Genomic DNA, 24,471 nt, shown 5'->3' with positions numbered 1-24,471 from the left:
TCTCCATCCTAATTGTGCCGTACTTTGAATTTCTGTCCTGAGGACTCGCCTCCGTTAAGTTTCGCTGGATTTACTCTCCACATGCATTACCTGTCATGTAAGTGGCTCCTGTAATGTGATGATAAAAACTCAATGGTCAGTAAGGTAACACTTGCGTGATACGCCTTACTACAGGTGCTGATAATAATTACTGTATGCTGTAGTCGATATGATTGTAACTGTTGTGCTTTCAAAATGACATCAGTGCGTCTGGGCATGCAGCTGTTTGGGCTGCAAGAGTTGGACGCTGCTGTAAAAAGCGATGCAGCCCATTGCTGAGTGATTATCGAGCAACTTTAAATAGAACACTCCACTTTGGTGCCACTGCAGATGTGTCTCTGCTTACTGATCAATTCGTATCATGCAAAGAGTTTAAGATGATTTCCTTCGTATGGATAAGCATTTTCAAAAGCATCACAAGACAAAGTCAGCTGCTTTGTTAGATTCTAAACACGAGTTGCATTTTAGACACAAAATCACCCTCTGTGGCAAAAAAAGTAAGATACAGAGAATAAATGACGGCTGGGTATTTTTGCGCAATTGCTCAATTTCAACAGCCGCGTAAAACAAAAGGTTTGAAGTTGAGATTTACAAGCAAGTCAGTATTATCTTTAGGACCCGGCGGAGCGCTCGTATGTAACTGGACATAGTGGCTCCATTTGAGGAAGATTGCTTATCTCTCCCCTCCTCTCCCCGTCCACAAATCGGCTGGGCTGAGAAATCTACCCAAACGACTCCAAGAGTTGCTCTCCATCGGGATGTGTTTCAATACGCGCTGATGGACTTTAAATGAATTTGCGACCGCTGTGAACCCCTCTTTGACGGCGACTTTGAGTATTTTCTCGTGCGCCATTCCGATGAACGCTGCGCCAAGAGCAGCGCTGCGTAAAGCCAAACAGCCTGTGTGGACACCAGCAGTCGATACTCGGCGGCGTTTGTAAGCGCGAAAGAAAAGGTCTAAATGCGAGCAAGTCCCGGAGCGTTATTCGGAAGACAAGGCTGCTTCAGTGAGACGCAAAAGTTTAAAGAAAAGTTGAGAAAACGCTGCTCTCTTCACGTGAATGCGCGCTTTCTGCGCATACATTGCTTTTATTGATCCGTCAGGTGAAATCTGAATAAATCACAAAGAGAAGATTCAGTCAAAGGCGCATGAAAATCTTTCTGCAACTACTCTTGGCTAATAACTTGTTGAATGAGCAGCTCGTCCCAGGAGCGCATTTTTAAATGTGAGTATTGTTGTGTTTTCAGCATTCAGACTGTTCACTTTGCTTTTTGCATACCGTCACTTGTATGATGATGACAATCGTGACTAAATGGGCGATAATAGGGTAATTACAGTGGGCTGTTTCATGGGCGGAACGTGAACTGTAATCAGGTTTGAAGTGGGTTAAATGAATAAGGAATGAGCGGCTCCTCTGAAACAGAATTAAAACGTACCACATCTTTTTGCTGTTGTCCTCTCCAAGAAGTTTCACTGTCTCGAGGAGGGTTTCTTTGTTTTGCAAGATGGGGGCTTATAAATGTAAATATGCATCGTATTCACTTTATACAAAGCTGCTGTCATTCTTAATGTATCCCCATTTTCCTAAGTGGGTTAATAAATGAAGTAATGTGACTTTAACCTGTTGCGCAGCAGGTCAGTAAAGTCAGATCTAGGTGTGCCTCGCCTCTGCGCAAAATCTGACCCAGAACACACTAAGCTCAGCCTCTGTTGGATGTCTTAAGTTGTCATAAATGGTTGCTGTCTTTGCATTTTTATTTAAATCAGGTATACGACCAAACAAATTCTGAAATTATGAGACTTTTGCCTTGGTCTCTGTCCTGTGTCTCTAATTGCATGACTGTTACATGTCCTGGATATTAAAACGTTTGCAACACATTCTACGTTTTTGCATGTTAGTGCTCCAGGAGAAGAACTGTGAATAATGTATGGCATCAGATTTCATGTGTGGCAGTGGTGCAGGCAGCCTGGCTCTCTGGCTGGGCTCCACACTGAGGGACCCCTCACATTGTCTCCACATCAACCACATCCTCTCAGGGTAAAAGCTCTTTGTAGGAAAGCACAGCCAGTACTTGTAAATAAAAAGTGACTCCAATTGCAAAGGCTAAAGGTGCAGCCCTGGGACATTAATTGTAATGCTTTATGTGTTTATGGATCCAGTGCAGCCAGGGTGCTGTTGAGAGACAAAGCAGTGGAGAAGGGTTTGAAGAGAGGAAGAGCTGGACTGAGGGACTTGAATGAGATACCCAGAGAGAGGGAACGAAGGAGTGGAAGACAATAATAAGACAAATACGTGCCAGTACAGACATGCTTCTGCTTGCCAGTCGATCCCACTGTGACTCATATGGAAGGGTTGGTTCTTGGCTCGGGAAACGTTGGAAGCATTAACCCGTTTATTGTTGCACTCATCAGCCAGCCACAAAGCATCAGTCTGCTCAAACTGGCCATGGATCAGAAGTTATTGGTTGGAAGTCAGCAAAATCAATAAACACAACGAGGCGGCATTGTATATGTGCACATCCAAAATCCTGACCAGGTGCTCGGTATAGAAAGGCAAGACAACAAAATAGCAATTGTTGCAGGATGAACCGCAGAGGGGGCATCAGTTTCTGGCTGTCAGAGGCTTTTCTTTTTTTGTTTTCATTCTACCATCAATATAAGTGTCATCTTGAAATCACTGATGTCAGAGTTTCCCTTATAGGAGCAGATTTGAAATCCTGTATTTCAGCACCGTGGACAGCTCCCCCCTTTCACTTTGCCCTGTATGGGAGCCAAGAGGCGATCAGAAAGCCACACTGAGACAGAGAGCAAAGCCACACTTTAGTGGGATTACTATAAAATGAATGGAATACATCCGCCATGGTTTTTAAGAGTCTTGCTGGGAGTTTGTAACCAATATAAGCCACGGGGCACGGCTGCCTGCTGACTTTTAAAACACTCTGCCATGCTTGAGCTGCCCAGGGGATGGAATGCAAGCGGACACAAGGGGGTGTTTCAGAGGCTTCAAAAACAAGTGAAGGAAAAGAGACAGAGAGAGGTGGGGGGGGGGCGCGGTTGGGAGGGTTGGGGCGGGTGGTCACCCTAAGCTCTAAGCTCTCTCCCTCTCTCCCTGCATACGGAGAGCTGCTCAAATATTGATGACTTTTAATATAGAATCTGACCTCATATTTTTCTCGGTGAAATTATGACATTCCTGAGTTTCTCCTTGTGTTCTGACTGCGATTGGGTGTGAGGTATAGACGCAGGGGTCGGAGAAACAAGAGAAGAAGGTTCTAATCTTGCTGTGGATAATGCGTTCATAGATTCTCTGTGTGATTTTAAGTCAAGATTTTGATGTCATTTCTTTGATTTTTTTTCTTGGTAGGAGATGAATTAGCTTTCTAAATGGTGTCAGAACACTTACTGTATGCAGAAATTGTCTACTGAGGATAATGAAGACATTGTGCGCTGTTTCCCCCCTTCCTGTCACCTACGCAGCACTCTGATGTTGAATGGTACCTGTCCATGGAGGTCCACTGAGCATCGTGACACCTTCCTTTCATCTGTATAGATTTTATTACTCCAAGTGTCTATGAATTAAATCCAATATTCCCATGGCTAGCTCCATTTGCTGTCGCTTATTAGCTTTGAATGTTCCCTATTAAATAAAAATAAGATAGGCGACCTCTACGACCCCGCAGCTGGTACCTAATTTGACTGTCTTTATAATGAAAGTCAACCTCAGCGTTACCAGGGGGGGTGTATCTATGTGTGTGTGAATGCATGTGTGTGTGGCCATGTGAGTTGAGAGTGGTCCACCCTGTGACGCATCTCTGATACGGGACTGACATTTATATTTATTAAATTTGATACACGCAGAAAGAAATGGCTTATTCATCACTTAAAGCTCCAGCCGTGTTATCAAATTTGTAATTTGCCTCTTCTTAGGAGTCTGGTTGATTGACATGAACACATTTAAAGAGCCAAAATTCTTTCCCTGTACGTTTTTTATTCCCACCGGGTTCTTCCCCCTCTCCCACCAGAGGTCTGTCGAACGCAGCCTGCCATCCATACCTCCTGACATGGCTCACTTTGAAGGGTCTGCCGAGGCTGAATGGCAGTGCAGATAATTTTTACTGGGCTCAGATGAACATCTGTCATTACAGTTGGAATGTATTCAAGCCTGTAGTCATTTTGTAAAAGGGGCATTAGGTTGGAAGAGGAAAGCTGTAATTGCCTTAGATGTGGTCAAAACCAATTGAAACTGGCACAATTTTCTGTCCAGCCAAGATGGCCGAGTTAAAATACTGAATTCTAATGCCTCCATATGTCAGCAGGGAGCAATGAAAACCAGCCTGCATGTGTGAGCCACAGCAACTCATTAAGATGAGTTTGTGTTTCCTACATCTGATCTGAATCTTTCTCCTTTCACACGATAAACCTTTATATTGAAATCTATCTGTTAATTAATATGATCTGACTCGATAATCTCTGATAAAAGACGTAATCTCTTGACACAAATCCACAAGTAGCTCTTTTCCTCTGAACATTAAAGACTCTCAACATGCTTCAAACGCCATTTTACCTGAAACTTCTTCATTTTCGCAGTGACTGTCAGTTAAAGCTGTAGCCTGAAGGGTAGACGGTAAAGCTGCTGACCGGAAAGTTCCTGGTTCAACTGCACGTACCAGCTGATTGTGCCAGGCATTTTTTAAAGTCTGAATATGCGTTAGAATAAATGTGATGTGACACTGCAAACTTGTAATGGGCTTTTAAAGCGGATAACTGTACATGCTGGGTGAGAATTGTGCCCTAAGCTGGCAAAGGTTGAATTGAAATGTAAGTACATTTTTCTGAACAGCCACTCGCGGGCACATAAGACTTCTTTTTCACTATGGCAAAACCTCAGGCCATCTGAGCACATTGACAGTCAACAGTAACTTAACTCCTATTTACAGTGTCATTACTCTGTTGCAGGCAGCTGTATATAGCTGCTCAATTTTATTTTCCCCGCTACCGCACACACGCTGTACCTGAGACATTGAGATGGTGTGGGTCTCCACTGACTGCTGCCAGGCACCATTACCTGATGACTTAGGCCATCTGACTGATGGCTTGTGATAGCTCCGAGAAATGCACAATCCCTCAAATAGACCATTTCTGTCTCCCAATTTTACTTTAATATTTCCCAAATGCCTCTGAAGGCACTGGGACAAACCAACTCCACATTTGGCTATAAAGGGGCAAGAGAATGGGAAAAAGCAATAACTTAAATGCAGTGACTTGACACATGGAAATAAGCCTTTTTGTATGAAAATCAAATGGAGATTAGGCTTTGCAGAACAAGCTCCATTTGAATTGTATACAGTGATTTTGGCAGGGTTATTATTGAGGGATACACATAAACAGCAGAGCCCTGTATTTTGTATACATTATGTATGTGTGTGTGAGTGGTAGTAGGTAGTGTGACGCACCACTTATCCACCTCAGTGCCCTCAAACCATGCTGGATCTCTGTTAATATTTTAAAACAGTATTTCAAATGTTTCATGTGACCTGTTTAATTCACCAACTGTATTTTTTTCCTGTCCTTTAGGATGCTGTCTGCTGCAAAATCCACAACTGACAGGAGATCGAGCTAAGACATCTGACAGCCACTGACTTATGAGGAGTGTCACTCCTCTCTGCACATCACATCTGACCGTTGGTTGACCCTCTCATCAACGCCCAACACTCGTGAAGAAGAAGCTCCCTTGTTGACACACCTCATCAGCCAGGCAGAAGTGGCAGCAATCAAAGACAAAATAACTGGATGGGGGCTAATCGTTGCCTGAAGCTGCTCACACAAAAGTAGCAACATGCTGCCACAGTTCCCAGATGCACCATTGCACCGTTCAAAGCTGCAGTTAATTTAGAAAACTCTCGGCGATATTGTCATTTCTGTGACGAAGCAGCAGCTGTAAAGACAAAAAGAAGTTCCACAGAGACCATACAAATCAAGATCAGCGATGCTTTGGCCCGTATTGTTCACTCTGCAAGCTGTGTGCACCAGCGTGGCACATGCCATGCAACATTACCCGGCGGCCTGGGGACACTATGACGTGTGCAAGTCCCAGATCTATACAGAGGAGGGCCTGGCGTGGGACTACATGGCCTGTCAGCCAGAAGCCACTGACATGACAAAGTACCTGCGAGTGGCCCTCGACCCCCCAAATATCACGTGTGGAGATCCGCCAGAAACGTACTGCGCTTTGGTGAGTCGTAACCTCGCCTGTCCCCTGATGGAGACAAATGAGGCTGTAGGCAGGATCACACAGCATACTGGGTTAGGGATAGAGAGCAGTGCATACAAGGCAACGTGCTGCCGCTGCAGCAGAGATTAATGTGCACACAGGCCCGGTGTGCACATTAGGATACAAGTGCTAACACGCAGCGGCACAGTCACAAACTAGACACACACACACACAGACAATGGATGCAAACGCATCAATATAAGCACAAACCTTGGAGAAGCAGATGTAAAGATACACAGGAGCACATCAGCTCATACACACCTAAGCAAGTGCCGCACAAGGACATACAGGCACCTACAGACTCACAGACAGGCACAGTCACACATGGAGATGTACATGCACCTTACATACAAGCAACAGGTCATTAAAAAAAAATCAGAGCTCATCTGTCTGGTTTAGTTGAGTGTATTTTTTTCTGACGATGCTGATGTTCATCTGTGTCACAAATTTCTTTACACACATTTACATATCTTTTAAATTCTATGGAGCCACATAAGGGACAGTTTTATAAATCAGAGAAAAAAACCTAATTTTGCAATCTCTTTGTATTCCCCTGATAGATTTCTGTGGCAAAATGTTTCTATTCCTCCTCAAATCATTTTTATAAATACACAACATCAATAAATATATATATATATATATATATATATATATATATATATATATATATATATATATAAAGATACTGGGTCAAAAATATTGTGATATTGGATTTTACCAATCAGCCCCAGCACTCACAGACACGCATACACTTGTACACATGACTGCACAAACCACACTCAGAACCGCACACACAAACACACACATAGAGGGAAGCACAGCGTTAACAGTGACACGGTAATTGTACTGGAGCAGTTATTATGCACTGCATGCTCGCCACAGTGTTTAGCGTTGTGTTTCATCGGCCCTTATCAACCGTTATCAACAGTTCAACCCCAGGTTGCATTTGTTTAGAATCACACTCAAAGTAAGCAGCAAGAGCCCATAGGCTTTAAAGTGCTTCATTAGAAGTCGTGTGTGTGCCCGCAGAGAGCTCCTGCAAGTAAATATTTACCAATTAAAATGGGCATCTTTAAAGGGAGAGTTTCTATTCTCGCGGCTCCAGATGGCATTGAGACATTTAATGCCACTGCAGGATGAAAAAGGAGCCGGTCGCCAGTCATGTGTGACGTTCTGTGAAGCTTTATATCAAAACCAACAGTGAAACCTTTATCAGTCCTGACTATCCTGAAGACGCAGCATTAACATAACACAGGAGGGAGCAACATAGAGGCAAAGAGAGTCACAAGGGTTGGACTGATACATCGTCTCACCACAATAACTGCTGGTAGTTAAAGATGCTTTGTCACAACTTTGTGTTTCCCTTTTCATTTCTTTTGAGATCTATTTTTATAACCAGTACACTGCAGGGTTTTTCCACAATTTGTCACAAAAACTGACTTTATGCCATCAACCTGCCAGGGGATGATGATGGAAATTAACCTGTATGGTTAACTCTGGTGCATTTACATGATTGACTCGTGTGCTAATGTTAATTAATGTTCTTAAATAACATGACATTTCTTTCTTAAATAGAATAAATTAATGTCATTTATATAATTATGTGTTTACTTACCAGTAATATGTAAGTATTAGTATTATTAGCTGATTGTAGGTCAGCTGTTGGAGAAGAATGGTCACTTCTTATTGAAATATGCTTGCTTACTCGTTGTTATTCCTCTGTGTGGTAAGATACAATTAGATAATTGAGTAATTTGCTTGACATTTGTTGAATTTGAAATTGTTGGACAACGGTAACGACAGAGGAGAATGCTTCCCAACAATTAATCTGTTCTTTCTGACATTTGAGAATGACGTGGTCGCATGCATGAAGAGCTGACGCAACACACACAGTCAGGTGCTCTGGGACTAGTGAGCGCCTTGTGCCGGAGGTTTTGTTTCCATCTAGACAAGACTACAAACAAATTTGGACATTTTTAGCAGCCTGGCTTTAGGGATGTCCTTCATATATGGTCATCAGTCAGTCCATCAGTTTGGTCCAGACTGAAATACCTCAACAACTATTAGCCATAAGATTTTGTAAAGATATTAGTGTTCCCCAGATTTCTACTGACTTTCTACTGCTCTACTGCTTTTCGTCTAGGGCCATTAGAAGGGTAGACATATTCACTAACTATATCCAGTGACATATATTAAATCTGCAAGACAGATTGTGACAAAATTTTGTACAGATATTCATGGTTCCCAGATGATAAATCCCACTGACTTTGGTGATCCTTTTAATTTTCCTCTAAAATATCCATCTGTAATTCTAAGCGACATATCTTGATTAGGAATGCCACAGCAGCGTAAAATAATAAGTTTTAAGTGCAAGCTCGTGGACACACACAATCAGGGGTTAAATTAATCCAGACCAGGGTTGTCTGGGGCTCAGCCTCAGCACATAGGCTCTACTTCAGCAGCCCACCCAGGCACACACAACCCAAATTTCTAATTTTCACCGAGGGCTTGTGGCCAGCAGCAGCGCTGGGTCTAACCTGTGTAACAGTAGCAACGCAAGATTTACTGATGCGGTGGGGAGTCAGGGCGGTCCGGAACTGGAATCAGATGTCAGCATTTTCATTGTGTGACCTTAGCATTTAGCTCACACCCACGCTGTGCCCAAATTCGGCCTTGATGAGTCACTTGATGGCTATGCTGTAGATTCTTAAACTTGGTAATTATTCTTTTCATTAAAAGATTATACTGTACCAAAATTCTTTCACCTTCTTGACTTGCAAAGCCTTAAGAAAAAAATGCAATCATCATAAAGTTTAATGGTCAACAGAAAAAGCCCATTTCCAAATACAAGTAGAAGCAGTTTAATCACCATATAAAGCGATTCCACTCCTAATGTTTCCATGCGGTATTATTGTTGGTGCCACTGTCACAGAGACAACCAAATTGCTTTCCATTTCCCTCAGAGCCTAGCAAAGGGACTTTTTTTCTTTTTAGAATTTTCACTGTTACTTTTGCCGATCCACCGTCAGCCATTTCTATCGGTGATAGTAGCTGCAAAGAACTTGGACCGATAAACTTTGGTAGCTGGGGATAGCTACCGATAGTTACCAGGGTAAACAGAAGCGCTATCCTCTTCTGGTTTTGGTTGCACAATGGTTGACGCACTGCCTTTGTGACGTAAATCGAGCCTTCATGTTCTCGGGAAGTCATAACCAGTGGTTGCTCTAACCCTAACCCAGATGAATACTTTAATATGAACTCAGTGGAGTGAGCAGATTCAAAGGTCTGGGCACAGGATCACCAGTTGGCTAGTAAAAGCAAGGATTATAGGGAATCAGTCTAAAAATGATGGTGTCATTGTTTTATAGCCATCACATCGTGCAATAAACATTAACTTCATAATGATAAGTTAAAGCAAAAAACTTGTCTATTTCGATTTTTAACCCTGTAAAACCCACTGTTGCAAATTTACAACATCACTTTTAACAATTCTTAAAAAAAAGGCCTGCAAATGTTTTTTTTTTCTCAAGACCACATATACGTAGTTAATGGGTCCTATTGTTTGTCCTCACAATGCTGTTGGATAGAAGAAGTGTTTATAGGTCTGGTCATCTGCCCATGAACTCTACCTGCAAACTTCCCGTTGAGCTCATCTCCTTTTTTTGCATGACTGGATTTGTCAGGATTAAAGTAAGTAAAATTCCGTAAATATTTTTTTTGTGTTTATTACAATGTCTAGAACATGTACATATTTAGTTATTTTGGAAAACATTCATCAAATTTGATTTATAGCTTGTTATGTCTATGTTGTAATTCTACAACGTTGGGTCAGTGTGGTAGTCAAAATAGCCTGTGCTCCTTACACACTTCTCACATGGTCACAAATTGAAAAAAATGTAGTAGAAATTTAAAGTATTAGATGATTCTTTGTAACGAAGCTCTAAATGTGCTTTTCTGTTATTTTTTTTTACTTAGTTTAACTTAGACCATAATTAAACACATGAATAAATTGTATGGGGTATTTGAAACTCCAGCATCTATAGAAGTATTTGAAACTCCCTGTATCTTTGTAGTTTTTTGTTTGTTTTTTAACTTCTAAATGATCCTGAGCTATTTTTCTCAGTGTTGCCCAAGCAGCAGTTTGTAGCATTAGGAGATAGAAAAACAGGTTCTGAATGTTCTGGATTTGTTGGGGGGATGCCTGTTGCATTGTTCAGGGACAGGTGCGAATGGTCTTGAATGTGAACCTGTAAGTGCTCTGGGGGGATGTGCATGTGTTCCTTTAGTGATTCAGTAACATCTAAAGAACTGCTTTGCCCATCGCTTCACCAAAGTGTAACAACATCAGCTGGTTCAAACTAACTGATGAACAGAGGCTAATACAAAAGTGGTCAAGTGAGCTCAGCAGTGTGACATCATGTGGTATATAATATATATTTAAACAAGAGTTTAAACTGGAGAAGGATCTGTGGCATGAAAACAAAAAAGGCTGTTTGTAACTTTAGAGTAAATAACACCAGAAGTCCTGAAGTCAGTGAAGATGTGACGGGCTGGACAGAAACCAGAGGATCTGTAACCTCTGTGATGGTGATGACGGTGGTGATTATTTGAACCGTCCATTTAAAGTCATCTGTTAACTGGGTGTTTTGTCTAAAGAACGTTCTTCCTCTGTTTGAGTAACACTGGTTGTACTTTGGCCACGCCGTGTGCCATCCTTCTGTTATTGTATGTAATGTGATATGGTCTTGAAAATGAAAATAAGAAACTGAATGTATTTGCCATCATCCAAAGGTTTTTATCAACTTAATTGGGATCAGTGGACCCACAGTATCTCTTTAGCCCATGAATTTAACGATCCAATGCCTGTTGCATTGTTCAGGGACAGGTGCGAATGGTCTTGAATGTGAACCTGTAAGTGCTCTGGGGGGATGCATGTGTTCCTTTTAGTATGATAAGCAGAGAGCATAATAGGCCAGCCAGACAGTATTGTTTGAATGTAGTAAACCACACTGAAAGTGACGGAGGAAAAAGTTTTGTAAATATATATTTTTTTTCCAATATTTTTATTTATAAATGCTTATTCATAAAACTATGATTGTTGTGTGATTATTACTCATGATATATACTGTTATGGGGCTAAGTAAGCAATCTACCCTGCAAATGAATACTTAAATGTTTTGTATATCTGTTCAGACAAACTGAGTACAAACACAGAAGTTCTGCTCCCAACTATGCCCAACGTTGCAAATTTACAACATTTCCCTAAAAACTTACTAAAATGTAAAAAATTTGAAAACTCTTTGATTTCTACATCAGAGGCCTCCTAAAACAATATCTGAGAGGTCAAAAAAAAATTGCTCATTTTTTTCTATATCTGGGTCTTACAGGGTTAAGTAAAAGAAAAAAAACTTTAAATAGATGCAGAATTTGTGCTCTTAGACAATGATGTATTCACTGCAGGTCAAAGAAGACAGATTATTGACCTGCCACAACAGGACATCAGCGATCCTCTTCACCTTATTGATAGAATATCACATTTGCAATCTCCATACCCTGAAGCGTGTTCATCCAAGCTATACCTTGACTTTAGTAGAGAGGTTCTGCGACTGTTCAGACATCCCTACATCTGGCTGTCAGGATGCCAGGATCACCTCTGACATGAGTTTGAGGTCATCATTGTCCAGATGATCAAGAACACAGGCTCCTCCTGCACTCGCTTAAACGGCTGTTGTGCGTTTGATCTGTTTACATTCTGGGCTGGCACACAGGCAGACTGACACCGCTGACCTTATCCACCGGTGCTTCCTGAGAGTTTGTTGAAGATGAGAGCAGCATGCAAATGAGCTCTTTTAGCCAATCACCAAGTTGCCTGCAGTGAGCCTAGTCTAATCACTTTCCCCAGGAGTTGGTTTCCCTCATAGCGGATGGTCAAAGAATCCTGGATGGCTCGCCCTCCCCCCTCCTCCCTTCCCTCCGTCTTATGCTTATGATTCCCATCTCCGTCGCTCAAGGATGTTTTTTGTCAAAACTAAGCTCTGCTGATTATAGTTATGACGGAGTCTTTGCTCATGAAAAGGACATAAATCATTCAAGAGTGGATCTTTTATAACTTAAGGTTTGAGGTTGTTTACTTTTTGGATGAAAGATACCCTTTTGGTGTTTAGTTCTAATACCAAGCCTGTTTTCTCTTGAATGTTAAGGACAAGTAATAAAGGGAGTCCAGGATAAACAGTGTCTAGGACAGGTGTTCTGCATCAGGGAGTTAGCCCTGTTTTTATTTTTAGCTGCAGACCTTCAGGGGTTCTTCAAAATGTGTTGGTATTAAGGCTGTTCTCCTGTGGTGCACTGTGGCACTGTCACTCACTATCATTCAACACTGGTTTAAGGTCTTTTTAAACTAAGAGGCAGTGTGCAAGATAAAATGTTGAAATACACACGCTGTAACCGAGGAGGAAGTTTGGATTGATTGCCATTACATTTCTAATTTTGTTTAATGCTTCTTAGTTATGTACTCTGTTATAAATAATGGGAACATTTTTTACAGATTAATACAAATTATCCAATTAGACCAATCTGAATCGTTTTGGCGAGACAATTATTACACTACTGCACCGCATGGGCCCTATCGAACAATGGCCTTTAATGCAAAAGAACTCCTGCTAAACCTCATCTGCATCTAAAACCTCTCATAATATTTTTCGATATGGTTAAGGGACATGAGAGTGTTTTTAATTACAGCACTTTTCTCCCGCTCTTAAGTCCAAATCAGGTTGGCTTTGGGGGATTTAATTGCAATTCACAAAAGTGGCAGGCCATTACATCGACTTCATTGAGAGGGGAGGTTTAATTTTCATGCAATTCACAGTTAAACCAAATCATTTGTAGTTGCCAAGTAATGGGCATGGACGTGTTTATTCCACAAAACATAAATAAGCATTTGGCAGATGGCTGCCACAGCGTCTTAAAATTTTCACAATCTGAATCTGCTGGGTAAATACATTCTGTTTTGTTAAACAGACCACCCTGTCAAGCATTTCCAACTGCAACTGGCATGCTGGAGTAGTGTTTGGATTAGCACCCCGCTGATTAGAGAACTTTTCACCCAGTGGTTTGGTGGTTTGAAATATGGCAGAGAAAATCTTGGAGGAACAAGTTGAGAGACACTGTGTTCTCCCACAACATCTCCAGCAATCTGGCAGGAGATCTAAATGAATGAATGTAAGCTTTGAGTTAGGTGTCATCGGCCCACATGCTCCACAGTTATCCCCAGCCATGCTGATTCATCCGCGTCACGTTGGCAATTGTATAAACATTTGTGAGACTGATTCAGTAATGGTGCTTATTCCAGCTACTCTGAGTCTAACTGGGTAGATTCTTGTAATTCCTCTGAACTTTATTCAGTTCTCTCAGAATGGATGAAAGGAGTTGCGGCTGCCAGTTCACCACACGGCCCCCTCGGAGGCTTAGGAAGGAAAGACGAGACGAGAGCTCCCACTAAGCTGCTCGGAGACTGCCATGTTATTGACAGTCAATGCAGCAGACTTATCTTTGCCAGCAATGACGGGAGTCATTGTGAACTTTCAATCTGTGTCTTACATGCCCACAAGAATTGACGTAATAGACTTTAGAAGTTAATCGATTATAGACTAAAGAAAGGGAAGTAACCTTTGCTACATGGTGTGAGGTCATTGACGTAAGTAGGGAATCTGCAAAATGGCTAGTGCCTCAACTCTCCTACAAAATGTGTTCATATACTACGAACTTGCTTTGTCACTTACAGTACAGTAGCTACATATGATGTTCGGAGCATATCTATGATTCGGAGGTTGTCTGCACACGGCTTTTATCATGGTTATGGTGAGAGAGGATCCATCTTGTGTAAATACAACGTCATGTCGTTCTTGCTGTAATTGGAGCTACTCAGGAGGGCTTGGGATTTTGAGGTGTTCGGGAAGCCCTTCGCCAAGGAGCAAAGAGTGTTACTGGCATACGCTGATTTTTCTTAATACAGTATAATAAAAATAACCTTAACTTTGAACTTGATTTATGAAGTCATTACATTAGAATCTTAATCCAAAGCACATTACACTGACTGCATTCAAATTAGCATGTACGCATGTCACATGGAACTACAAATGCAGCCTTTCTACAAGTGTGATGGTGCTGGATTAATTTGCTCATGCTAAGCTGCAGTGGTAGAGTTTCATTGGTAATTGTGCAGCATTAAATGCCTTCAACAATAGCGGTGATGAGACAAGTTAATAGAGGAAAGAATGGTTGCTGGCAGCAAATGGAGATTAAAAGCTCAATGGAAAGAAGAGGATTGTTTTCCACACAACGCAAAATAACCTGACCCAGGTCTTCATCAACTCAGTATTAAAATTATTCATTAATCAAAATGCAATGATGAATTTTAACTATAAATTATTTTATTTAATTATCATATAAATGAACAAATCAGATATACAATCCTCAGCTACATTGTTTGTTTGCTTTATCTCTCAATATGCCACAGTGCTACGGAAAAATTACATTAGTTTGACGTCCTTGCAGGTGAATTAAGTCTTGCATAGCCTATTATGCAGTCGGACTGTCCACCACAACAACAAACAGAAAGTCAGATTACAACACACACACACACAGAGCATCACCTAATCTCTGCTCAGGATGCCATTATCTCTTTAGAAAGCAAATAGTTGTTAGCTGCTACATTAATGACTTACAAATCACAGAGTTCTTATAAGTTCACTGGCAAGAGTTCTTTCCAGTGCAGGAAAGTTCACAAAGTGTAACCGGAGACAGTTATGTCTTGCGTTCCACAAGTTAGTTTAGGCCAGGGTCGGCAAAGAGCCATTTTTGACTGAAAATAATGTTCTAAATCTATCTGGAGGGGCGTCGGTAGCTTGGTGGATAGATCAGGCACCCCATGTACAAGGCTGTTGCCGCAGCTGCGCTGGTTCGACTCCAGCCTGTGGTCCTTTGCTGAATGTCACTCCCTCTCTCTCTCGCTCCCCCTTTCACACTTGGCGGCCTATAATAAAGGAAACACAACCTATTAAATCTAAATTAGCCTGTCAAGATTACAAAAACGTCTAAATGAGCATTCGTTAATATGTTTTACCACCAGGTGGCATTGCAGCGGGCTATTTATGGTCATTTGGAACGTTATCTTAACAAGAGTTGGCACAATTAAATTCAGTTTTCTTTCAAAAAATCCATGACATGGCAAGCTAGGGAATCTGAAACCTACTGTAGCTACCACTACTGAGATTTAGAAAAATGTAGAGGAAAAGGCGCCAAGCTGAAGACGACTGATGCATATTTTAGTTGCCAAAATGTTAAATGCTACACATTTTTACAATTGGAAAATGCCAGTATCACTTTAGGCCTACAGCACTGTTGAATGAAAATGAAAATGTTAAAAATAACCGTTCAACATGTTTAGGCTAATAAAACACTTGGGTGAGGTTAAGGAAAGGTTGTACATTAGTTTAAATACTGAAAACGTAAATGCATTCAATATTGTGCATCACGTCATTGTTTAGTTTTCCAATATTCAACCAAGGCCACAATCTTTCCCTCATTTTTTAAATACTAACAATAGAAAAAAATGACTACTCGTAAAGGGGAAGTATTCACTTTTTAGCGCAAGACTTTGAGGTCCTCTCAGTTTTAGTGTCTTTCAGCTCTTTTTTTTGTTTACTGACAAATAACTTAACTGTTATAGTTCACTCAGAGCTTTCATCAGCCTCATTGTCAGTTGCAGTACAAACTGCTTTTTTTTCAATTCTCTTTTTATTTGGATTTTACATGGTTCACATGTTCATTGACATAACATTTCACCATTCTCATCCATTCATCCGTAAATTACAGTTGAATCTCCACAGTATGTTCAAGACTGTATAAATAATACAGAGATGAATGATTGGTCCTTCCACCATATTATAAGGCAATCTGTTAATACAATATAAGAACTAAACTTCGTAGAACAGGAACGCTGGGGTGCACCTCCACGATATTAAAAAAAAAAGGGAAAACTTTAAAAATGAAGTAAAAAGGGGAAGAATATGAGAAAAGGGACATACAATTTAGCATTAGACAAAAGATGGCCGCACCGGTTTAACATACATGATCCATCTTTCCCATCTTTTCAAAAACACACTTTGTTGCAGTCTTATGGCAAATGTAATTCTTTCCATCTTAAAAATGTCATTAATAATGTCAATCCACTCATCCACCGTAGGTTTTTCTAGTCTTAACCACTTCCTTGTAATGGCTTTCCTACAGGCAGCACTAAGAATCTGAAATAGATATTTATCATTAGAGGAAAAATTATCTGGTGGTAGAGCCCCCAGATATAAAGAAACAAACTTAAATGGAATGTCTGTCAGAAATATTTTTCGCAAAATTTGATAGACCTCCTGCCAAAAAGGTAACAATACTGGACAAGACCAGAATATGTGAAAGTGATTTGCCTCAAGTCATCCGCACTGTCTCCAACATGCCGATGAGTTGGTGTAGTGTCTTTTTTGAGCTGGCGTTATAAAGAATCTAATAAGGCTTTTCCAGCAGAACTCTCTCCAAAGTGTTGAATTTGAAGTTTTCCACTGTATCCCACATAACTGTTCCCAGTCTTCTGCATTTAGAACTAGGTTCCCTTCCTTCTCCCATTTCTGTTTTACACGCAGTGAGCTACCTTTCATTTGTTGTAAGCCCCTATAAAGTTTTGAGATGTTTTTTTTGGTTTGGGCCCGAAGCATAAGCATCTATAAAGACTTTTAATAAAATGTTATCCCATTGCTCTTGTGTGATCTTCTTCCTAATTTTCTCAATGTAATGACGGGTCTGTAGAAATCTATAGAAATCATCATTATTCAAACTGAATGCAGTACAAACTGCTTATATGCTGATCAGGGCAACTGTTGCTTTCTCAGGTAATTTTTGACAATGTAATGTGTAGGGTTTTTTGCTGACCCCAAGTGGCCAAAGAATCAATTCATGCAGATTTAACAGAGTGCTCCAAGTTGCCAAAACATAAACATACTTGATAATTTTAGGCAAAAAAATTGACAGTGAACAGCTTGACGGTGTCTTCAATATAAAATTTCCTGTTATATCAATGAAATGCATCCTTGGAGACATTTAATATCCTATAAACTAGTTGCATAAAACCAAACCATTTAGGGTTGAGTTCCTAAATAAGGCTGAATGTGAGGATCGATCACTTCTTCATCCTACTGGCGAACTCCTTTCTCTGAGCATATAGCTATGCCCAAAATCAGTCCCATGTTCACTCACCCACTACAAGACAATCAGTAGTTCACTCTGTAGTGTCACACAACAATCGCAGTCTATAAAATGTGGTGCATTGCATCTGAGATTGTTAGCAGACAGTAGTAAACATGCCATTGACACTACCTATTCCATTCTATTGTGGACCTTTTAAGGGAATTATATAACATATACATTACCCACAGAATTTTGACACTTAAATAAAATGGCAGAGAGTTATTATATAAAGGAAAGTAAATAGAAAAGGATTTCAGAACCAGCAGATGTCTGTGGCAAACCACTGTGAGCATCTCTAGTTGCTTAAATGGCCGAGCAGTTCAGAGGTCATACCAGAAACTGCCTCTTTGATCCCTGTACCCTTCCTTCTTGGGAGGGGGGTTCATTCATCCATATATTTGTTTGGGGACAGGAAACAGTTGGAGCGTTTAGCTTCCCGTCAACCCTTTGCCCTTGACTCTGTTCTGAACTGGCCCTGCCCAGCACATCATCACCGCACCACTGCGTACCAAGACACCGAGATGACATGCAACATGTCCCCTGACTCCAGGAGAGGGGGGAGTCATCATTTATTCTTTCACTCGCCTGCCACCTCTTTTGTCTCCTGGCTTTTTAATTTCCCTGTCCCTTGTTTTCTGTCAGCTGATGACGCATAATATCCATGCCTTGTTTGAACATGTAGAGGTTGGATGCTCCATATGAGGTGAGGACTTGACAGATAGAGATATGTCGGCATTATTCCCTGGGATCTGTGACAGGTTAATTCTTAGAGGGTTGTAAATACAAGCACAGATGAATTATGCATGGAGATATAAAAGAAAGCGATGGGCTTTGTAGTTCGACTAGACGGAGTCTTTCTTAACAGCTTAACATTTGAATGCACGTTTGCTGTCTGAAATGGAGCGCCTATAACCATATGCATTCATTCTCAAAAAATATTAAGCAGACATAATACTTGAAAAGCCAGTTAGGAATATTTTCCGTAGGTGTGTGCAGGACTATTGCTTTCTCAGCATAAATGATCATAACAGCAAGGTTCCTTTTGTTGCTGTAAACTGAACCTACAATAACATCAGACTGTCTTTCACTAATAAATGTCTAATATCCATATACATACTCTCACCTACTCAAGTTCTCTAATATCTATATTGAAAATAAAGATGTTTTATAAACAGTTATTCTATGAAACAGATTGTACAGTTCTTTCATTGTATTTTACACTCTGCTACTTCACTGACATATGATGGAACCAAGCTGCGTAGTGTGGCAGACTGTCAAACCTTTATGGACTTTGATGTTATGTTTGCCCACTGTGTTTGATGTAGTGAAACTGAGCAGGCTGTTCTCATTCACTGTCTGTACTTATACCAATAAAAAGTAATGCACTATAATCCACATATAAACCATGTAATCGTGAGCCATGAGGCTGTGATCGTATGACCTATCCTCCCACATATGACGCAAGCAAAGGTGGAGGAGATAGGGATGCAATCAGGGTGGTGGACAGGTCAAACAACCACAGGACTTTAACCCAGAAGACTGTGGTTTGAAAAAGTTGACTTACGTACAGATGACCCCAGCCAAAGGCCAAGGTGGGGCCCATGAAAAAGGTCTATGGCTGACCCTTGAATGGGATCAAGTACAACAAATTCCTCACTGAATTCAGTCACTGATGATAAGGTATTCTGAATTGGTTTGGTACATACCCTGGAGTAGGGTATAGCTGTGTAGTATCGGTCAGGTGTGCTATGTGCAGAGCTCACAAGTGCCGCTAATGTCAGCATGTGAGGCAGACTGCTGCCTGATTATGTAAGTCAGAATGTCTCACCAAAAAACATCAGGGGCTCCTCAAGGAAATGCCAGGGTATAGAGAGAACCATAAAATGAACGGAGAAGAGAGGCAAGGACCAAATATCTGACAAAAAAAAAAAAATGTGAAGAAGCAGCAGGTATGACAGGCAGAGCTGAAGGTGAGGAGTGAGGCAGAGTATTTTTTTGCAAATAAAACCTGCTGTAGTGAGCTCACTTTTACAGCTACAGCAAAGACATGGGTATTTTATTAATCTAAAGGACCAAAGGCATCCATTGGTATCAACCATGTTATGTTATCTAATCGGAAAAGGGGCCAAAAAATGCTCTACAGTTATGCTAAATTTTGGCATGGGAAAAAGGAAAATTTGCCATTTTTCAAAATGGTTTATTTAAATATTTCTGCATACTGGGGTCCCTAAAGAGTCTTGGAACTACATAAATTGGGTATGACTGGAAAACTGAGAACTGACAGCCATAAACTCCTTAGACTATTTCAGTTCTGCACACAGTATGACCAATGTTTGATTAAAGTAGCCCTCAAGACAGAATGAATAAATGAAGAAAATTAATTATTTGTTCACTCCTGATTTGACCCTATGATTTAATACCTTGCAGTCATTTCCTCAATCAATGTTTGATTTTACTTTTCTCTAATCAGTGAGTGGGGGGCATCTTTTCAGGCTGGTACACACATGTGACTACCTCTGCCTTTCATTATTTTATCAAATATATGTATTTAAGCCTTAAGGAAAACAAGCTGGAGCGCTGCATTACATAACAAAGGCCACATATTTGTATTTCTAAATAGGAAGGTTATTGTTTAAACTGTCTAGGAACTACACTTATAATGAGATGATACACCACGATCCATCTGATTGAGCTCAGCAGGTGATTGATCGATCGTGTACGTTCACTTGTGTGCTTATTAAAGCAGTGTGTTGTAGTGTCAGGGAAAAATAGAACTTGAGTCTTAACAAGTTGGGAAAACAAAGAGCCCAATCAGTCACAATTAGGCGTTGATGTGTGAATGAAAAAACCCAGCTGCACTACAGGCTGAAGTTAGTTTGATAATCAGCTGTTAGACAAATGTTTAACCCAAAGCATCGAGTTCAATGTAGCTATTGACCAGCTGGATTTGTATCAGCAATGGTTGCATTTAGACTAATACTTCCATTAGGGGTACAGTACGGAAGACGAGAACGGCCATGTATTATTCTTCTTTTTGTGCACTGTTATCTTGTGATAATGACTTATTAATTCGTTATCTCGAGATAACAAAGATTGTTATCTCGAGATAACAAATTAATTAATTTGTTATCTTGAGATAACAAAGACTGTTATCTCGTGATAACGAATTAATTAATTCGTTATCTCGAGATAACAAAGATTGTTAGATAAATGTAGTCAGACAAATTGATGGGGTGCGGGGGGGCGGATGCACCCCTAGTTCCGACGTCTATGGGAATACCACGATGTGTTATCCAAATAAGGGCATGTACGTCACATATAGCAGATGATGTGATTTCCCGTCGATGAGCAGGATCACTTAACCGTCGCCTGTGTGTCTTCTCCTTAAATGACGAGGACTAATCTGAATGCCATCTCTAACAGAAAGACACAATGCAATTTCTGCCTGTGTTAGACCTTGATTAAAGTACATCCTGATGCGTTGATCAATAATGTGATCTGCCATTTTCACCTCCCTGGGACACCAGTGGCAACTCTTGTAGGCTGAAATCAGGACGATCACATTAACCAGCGCGCAATCATCAGACTTGACAATTATCACGAGATAACAGTCTTTGTTATCTCGTGATAACGAATTAATTAATTCGTTATCACGAGATAACAGTCTTTGTCATCTTGAGATAACGACTTAATAAGTCGTTATCTCGAGATAACAATCTTTGTTATCTCGAGATAAAGAATTAATTCATTATCTCGAATTAACAGTCTTTGCTATCTCGAGATAACGAATTAATAATTCGTTATCTCGAGATAACAATCTTTGTTATCTCGAGATAACAAATTAATAAGTCGTTATCACAAGATAACAGTGCACAAAAAAAAAGAATAATACATGGCTGTTCTCATCTTCCGTAGTACAGCTATGTAAAAACATACTGTTTTTTGATTTGAAAATTCTAAAACTATAAAATGCAGATTTAGCTTTTTGGTGGCTTCATATTCAACGACACGTATCTGACTGAAAAAGTTGTAGGCTACTCAGAAATCATGTGATCAATCATTTATACTTGTGCGGTGGTGTGTCTGTGTCACACTGCAGTTACAATTCCAAAACGCTGGTCGGCAGTGGGGTTTCTGTGAAGTGCTATAAAGTTTAGTTGATTCAAAACACATCCCAGACACGCATTAAACATAGCTTAATAGAGACTATTCAATTATAAGTACACAAATCAGCTTCGCTATAACTTGCAGCATTCACAGACAAAGCACTTGTCTTTATCTGGACACATTTTCCCCACAAATACAACACGCTAACATTATTAACACAAGCCTATGGCATTTTACTTTCTATAAATTAGCCTAGTGGCTAGCAGACTTGGAACAACAGCAACATTTAACAAAAGTAACGATACAAAATTCAGTTCCATTACAACTCACAAGGTTCACTAACAAAACAGCTGTCCTATACTGAACACAATCATAACATGATAACGTTATTAGCCGAAGCCTGTGGCATTTTACATAATATAAATTAGACTACCAACAAGCAGAGAGTTCTTCTACTCATATGAAGCCAGGATAAATCACACACCACCTTAAAATGCTATTTTGTGGAGGCTTTATTGTTTTCGCAAGTTCTTGTTTCTTATCTGTGAAATGAAAGTAAATAAAAGCTTTGTTTCCACTGAGGGAAATGGTTTCAGTTAACAAAAATAGACAGGAGGTCTGTGTCACGTATTGCATTTCTGGGGAGGTGCACGTCAGGCTACAGCATTGATTCGACGCAGATATATCCCGCTTAAGCAGTGCTGATCAAATTTGAACCAATATTCTGTTACTGCATTGCCTATTTCTTGTCTAAACTGTTTTGAGAAACATATTTAAGCTTAACTTTTAACTGTAATTTGTTAAATATCATATTGTTCCTGTGTCAAAACGGCCAAGCTCACATTACGTCACCCACCAGCGGGAGCTTTATTGGTCTGGTGCAGTGCAGTGCAGGCCCTGGTACTTGACACAAAAATCTGACATAAGGATTTCCAATTAAAATGTAACTTAAATCATTCTGTACAAAAAATTGGGGCACTCTTTGTACGTATGTGATTTTTACAGTTGTATTTTTGCACATTAAGTTTGGCAAATATAGTTTTAAGTTTACATGATCAGCGATATGAAAGTACGTCAGACTGCATCCTCACTTCTCATCTTCTTTCATATTCTAGATCAACAAACTTTACATAAGATATTAAATCTATTTTGTTCCCTTTAGGTTTGAATTTTAAAGCAGGGTGACAAAGATGAATCTCATTAGCATTTACTCCTTGAGGACCCAAATTGCAAGAGATAAGACGGTATTTTGGAATGATTCAAAGGAAATCCTCTTACCTCACTATATGACTCAGCCTCCTTTCTTCCAGTAGTCCAGCCACATTTAACTAATTTGCTGTAGACTCACATGCCGACGCATTTTTGCTGCCTGCCTGGCAAAGGCATACTGTAACATGAGCATGAATGTTTCATCGGTGAATCACAGTGTTTGTCTTACACCTCACTACACAGGAAACTATTTGTTATTTCAGCGTATGTGGTGCCTGTCAATACCAACGAGACAGTAATTCTTTGACAGTGACTGTGATTCAGAGCTTTGAATGAAGTATGTTCCTGGTGATGACGCTGTTGTGGTGACTCTGGGGTCTCAGCTATTTTGAGATTGCCGTCCCCTCCTCAGAGAGCTTCCCTGACCCGTTTTGCCGTGTCCATTTCACCTCTGGTACCTTTTCAAATAAAGAAATAACAGGGTAACAAGACTGCCCACACTGTAATTTCAAAAATAAAAAGGAATTCCTTCACCATTAAATTAAATTCTTTGTGCTCCCCCAGCCTTCAGTGCTTTTACACCCATTCAGCATCCTTTTATGTCTGACAAGCTGAATGGGATTCTTGTAAAAGATACAGTAATTGAATTACTCCAAAGCTATTTGGCAGGCTGGCTCTCTGCTGCTGCCCAAAAAAACTCAACTTGGCTCACCCGTCTGCCAAAGGTTTTTTTTTTTTTTTCTTTGCAAGGAAGTGCATGTGAATGTGAAGGACTTCCCCTCCCTCAAGACACTGTCTATAATTTTGGCCAGACTGAGAAGTGTCAAGCAATCAAGCATTTCTCCCATGGGAGGGGAACGCTCTGAAAGCTTTAACCTCAGAAGTCTGTGTTGGTGGGAATACGGCTGTGTTACAACGACAGCCTTTTTTTTTTCTTTTTTTTAAAAAAAGGCCACATTCACCTATTTAACATGAAAACACTGCGGATAACCTTTTCCTGAACGTAATACATGAGATGCAATATGATATTTACTAGAACAGTGACACTAATCTGTAGTGTCTCTTACAGTGGCTTAGTGTTGTGTGGTGAAATTCAGGAAATCAGGCTCTTAAAAAACAGAGAGAAACTTAATTTCACAATTCAAAGTGCCAAAAGTTTCAAATAATGAGGTTTAATCTTTAATAAGGCCTTAATCCATTCTGAATGCTCCGTTTCCAACAGTTTTTTTCTTTCCAGACAATCTTGTGACTGATTTTTTCCAGGCTCCAGGCACGCTACTGCAAGTGTTTACATTATGTAGCCTACACTGCTACATGTAGCTACATGCTAAGTCATGGTAACATGTAATCTCGGTTGTTGATGTTGTTAATTTCTCCCTGATTTAAGATCATGCTGGAACATGTCTGATTGTTTTTAGAAGCTTTTATTGGTAACAATGGAAAGTGCCACTATTCTCCGTTACAGTCATTCCTGTAACTGAGCAAGACGCTGCCTCAGAAGGCCCATATGAAAAAAACATTACTGATTTAAGTGTACATTATATCTAGAATATTT

General features: G+C 40.3%; 1 protein-coding gene across 3 annotated transcripts in view; it reads left to right on the top strand.

Moving 5' to 3' along the window:
• The window catches only part of LOC117271462 (netrin-G1-like), an 87,319-nt gene that overhangs the window by 418 nt on the left and 62,430 nt on the right, over positions 1-24,471 (top strand). For 2 of the 3 annotated variants that reach the window (XM_033649618.2, XM_033649616.2), the window contains exons 1-2: positions 738-1,265; positions 5,615-6,272. In XM_033649618.2, coding sequence (XP_033505509.1) covers positions 6,027-6,272 — 246 coding nt within the window. In that variant the 5' untranslated portion in view covers positions 738-1,265; positions 5,615-6,026. Of the gene's footprint in view, positions 1-737; positions 1,266-5,614; positions 6,273-24,471 lie in introns of those variants that run through there. The other variant, XM_033649617.2, reaches the window with a different exon arrangement.

This window comes from Epinephelus lanceolatus, chromosome 12 (assembly GCF_041903045.1).
Source record: "Epinephelus lanceolatus isolate andai-2023 chromosome 12, ASM4190304v1, whole genome shotgun sequence".
Lineage (NCBI taxonomy): Eukaryota > Metazoa > Chordata > Actinopteri > Perciformes > Serranidae > Epinephelus > Epinephelus lanceolatus.
This window is presented reverse-complemented; position numbering and strand designations above follow the sequence as displayed.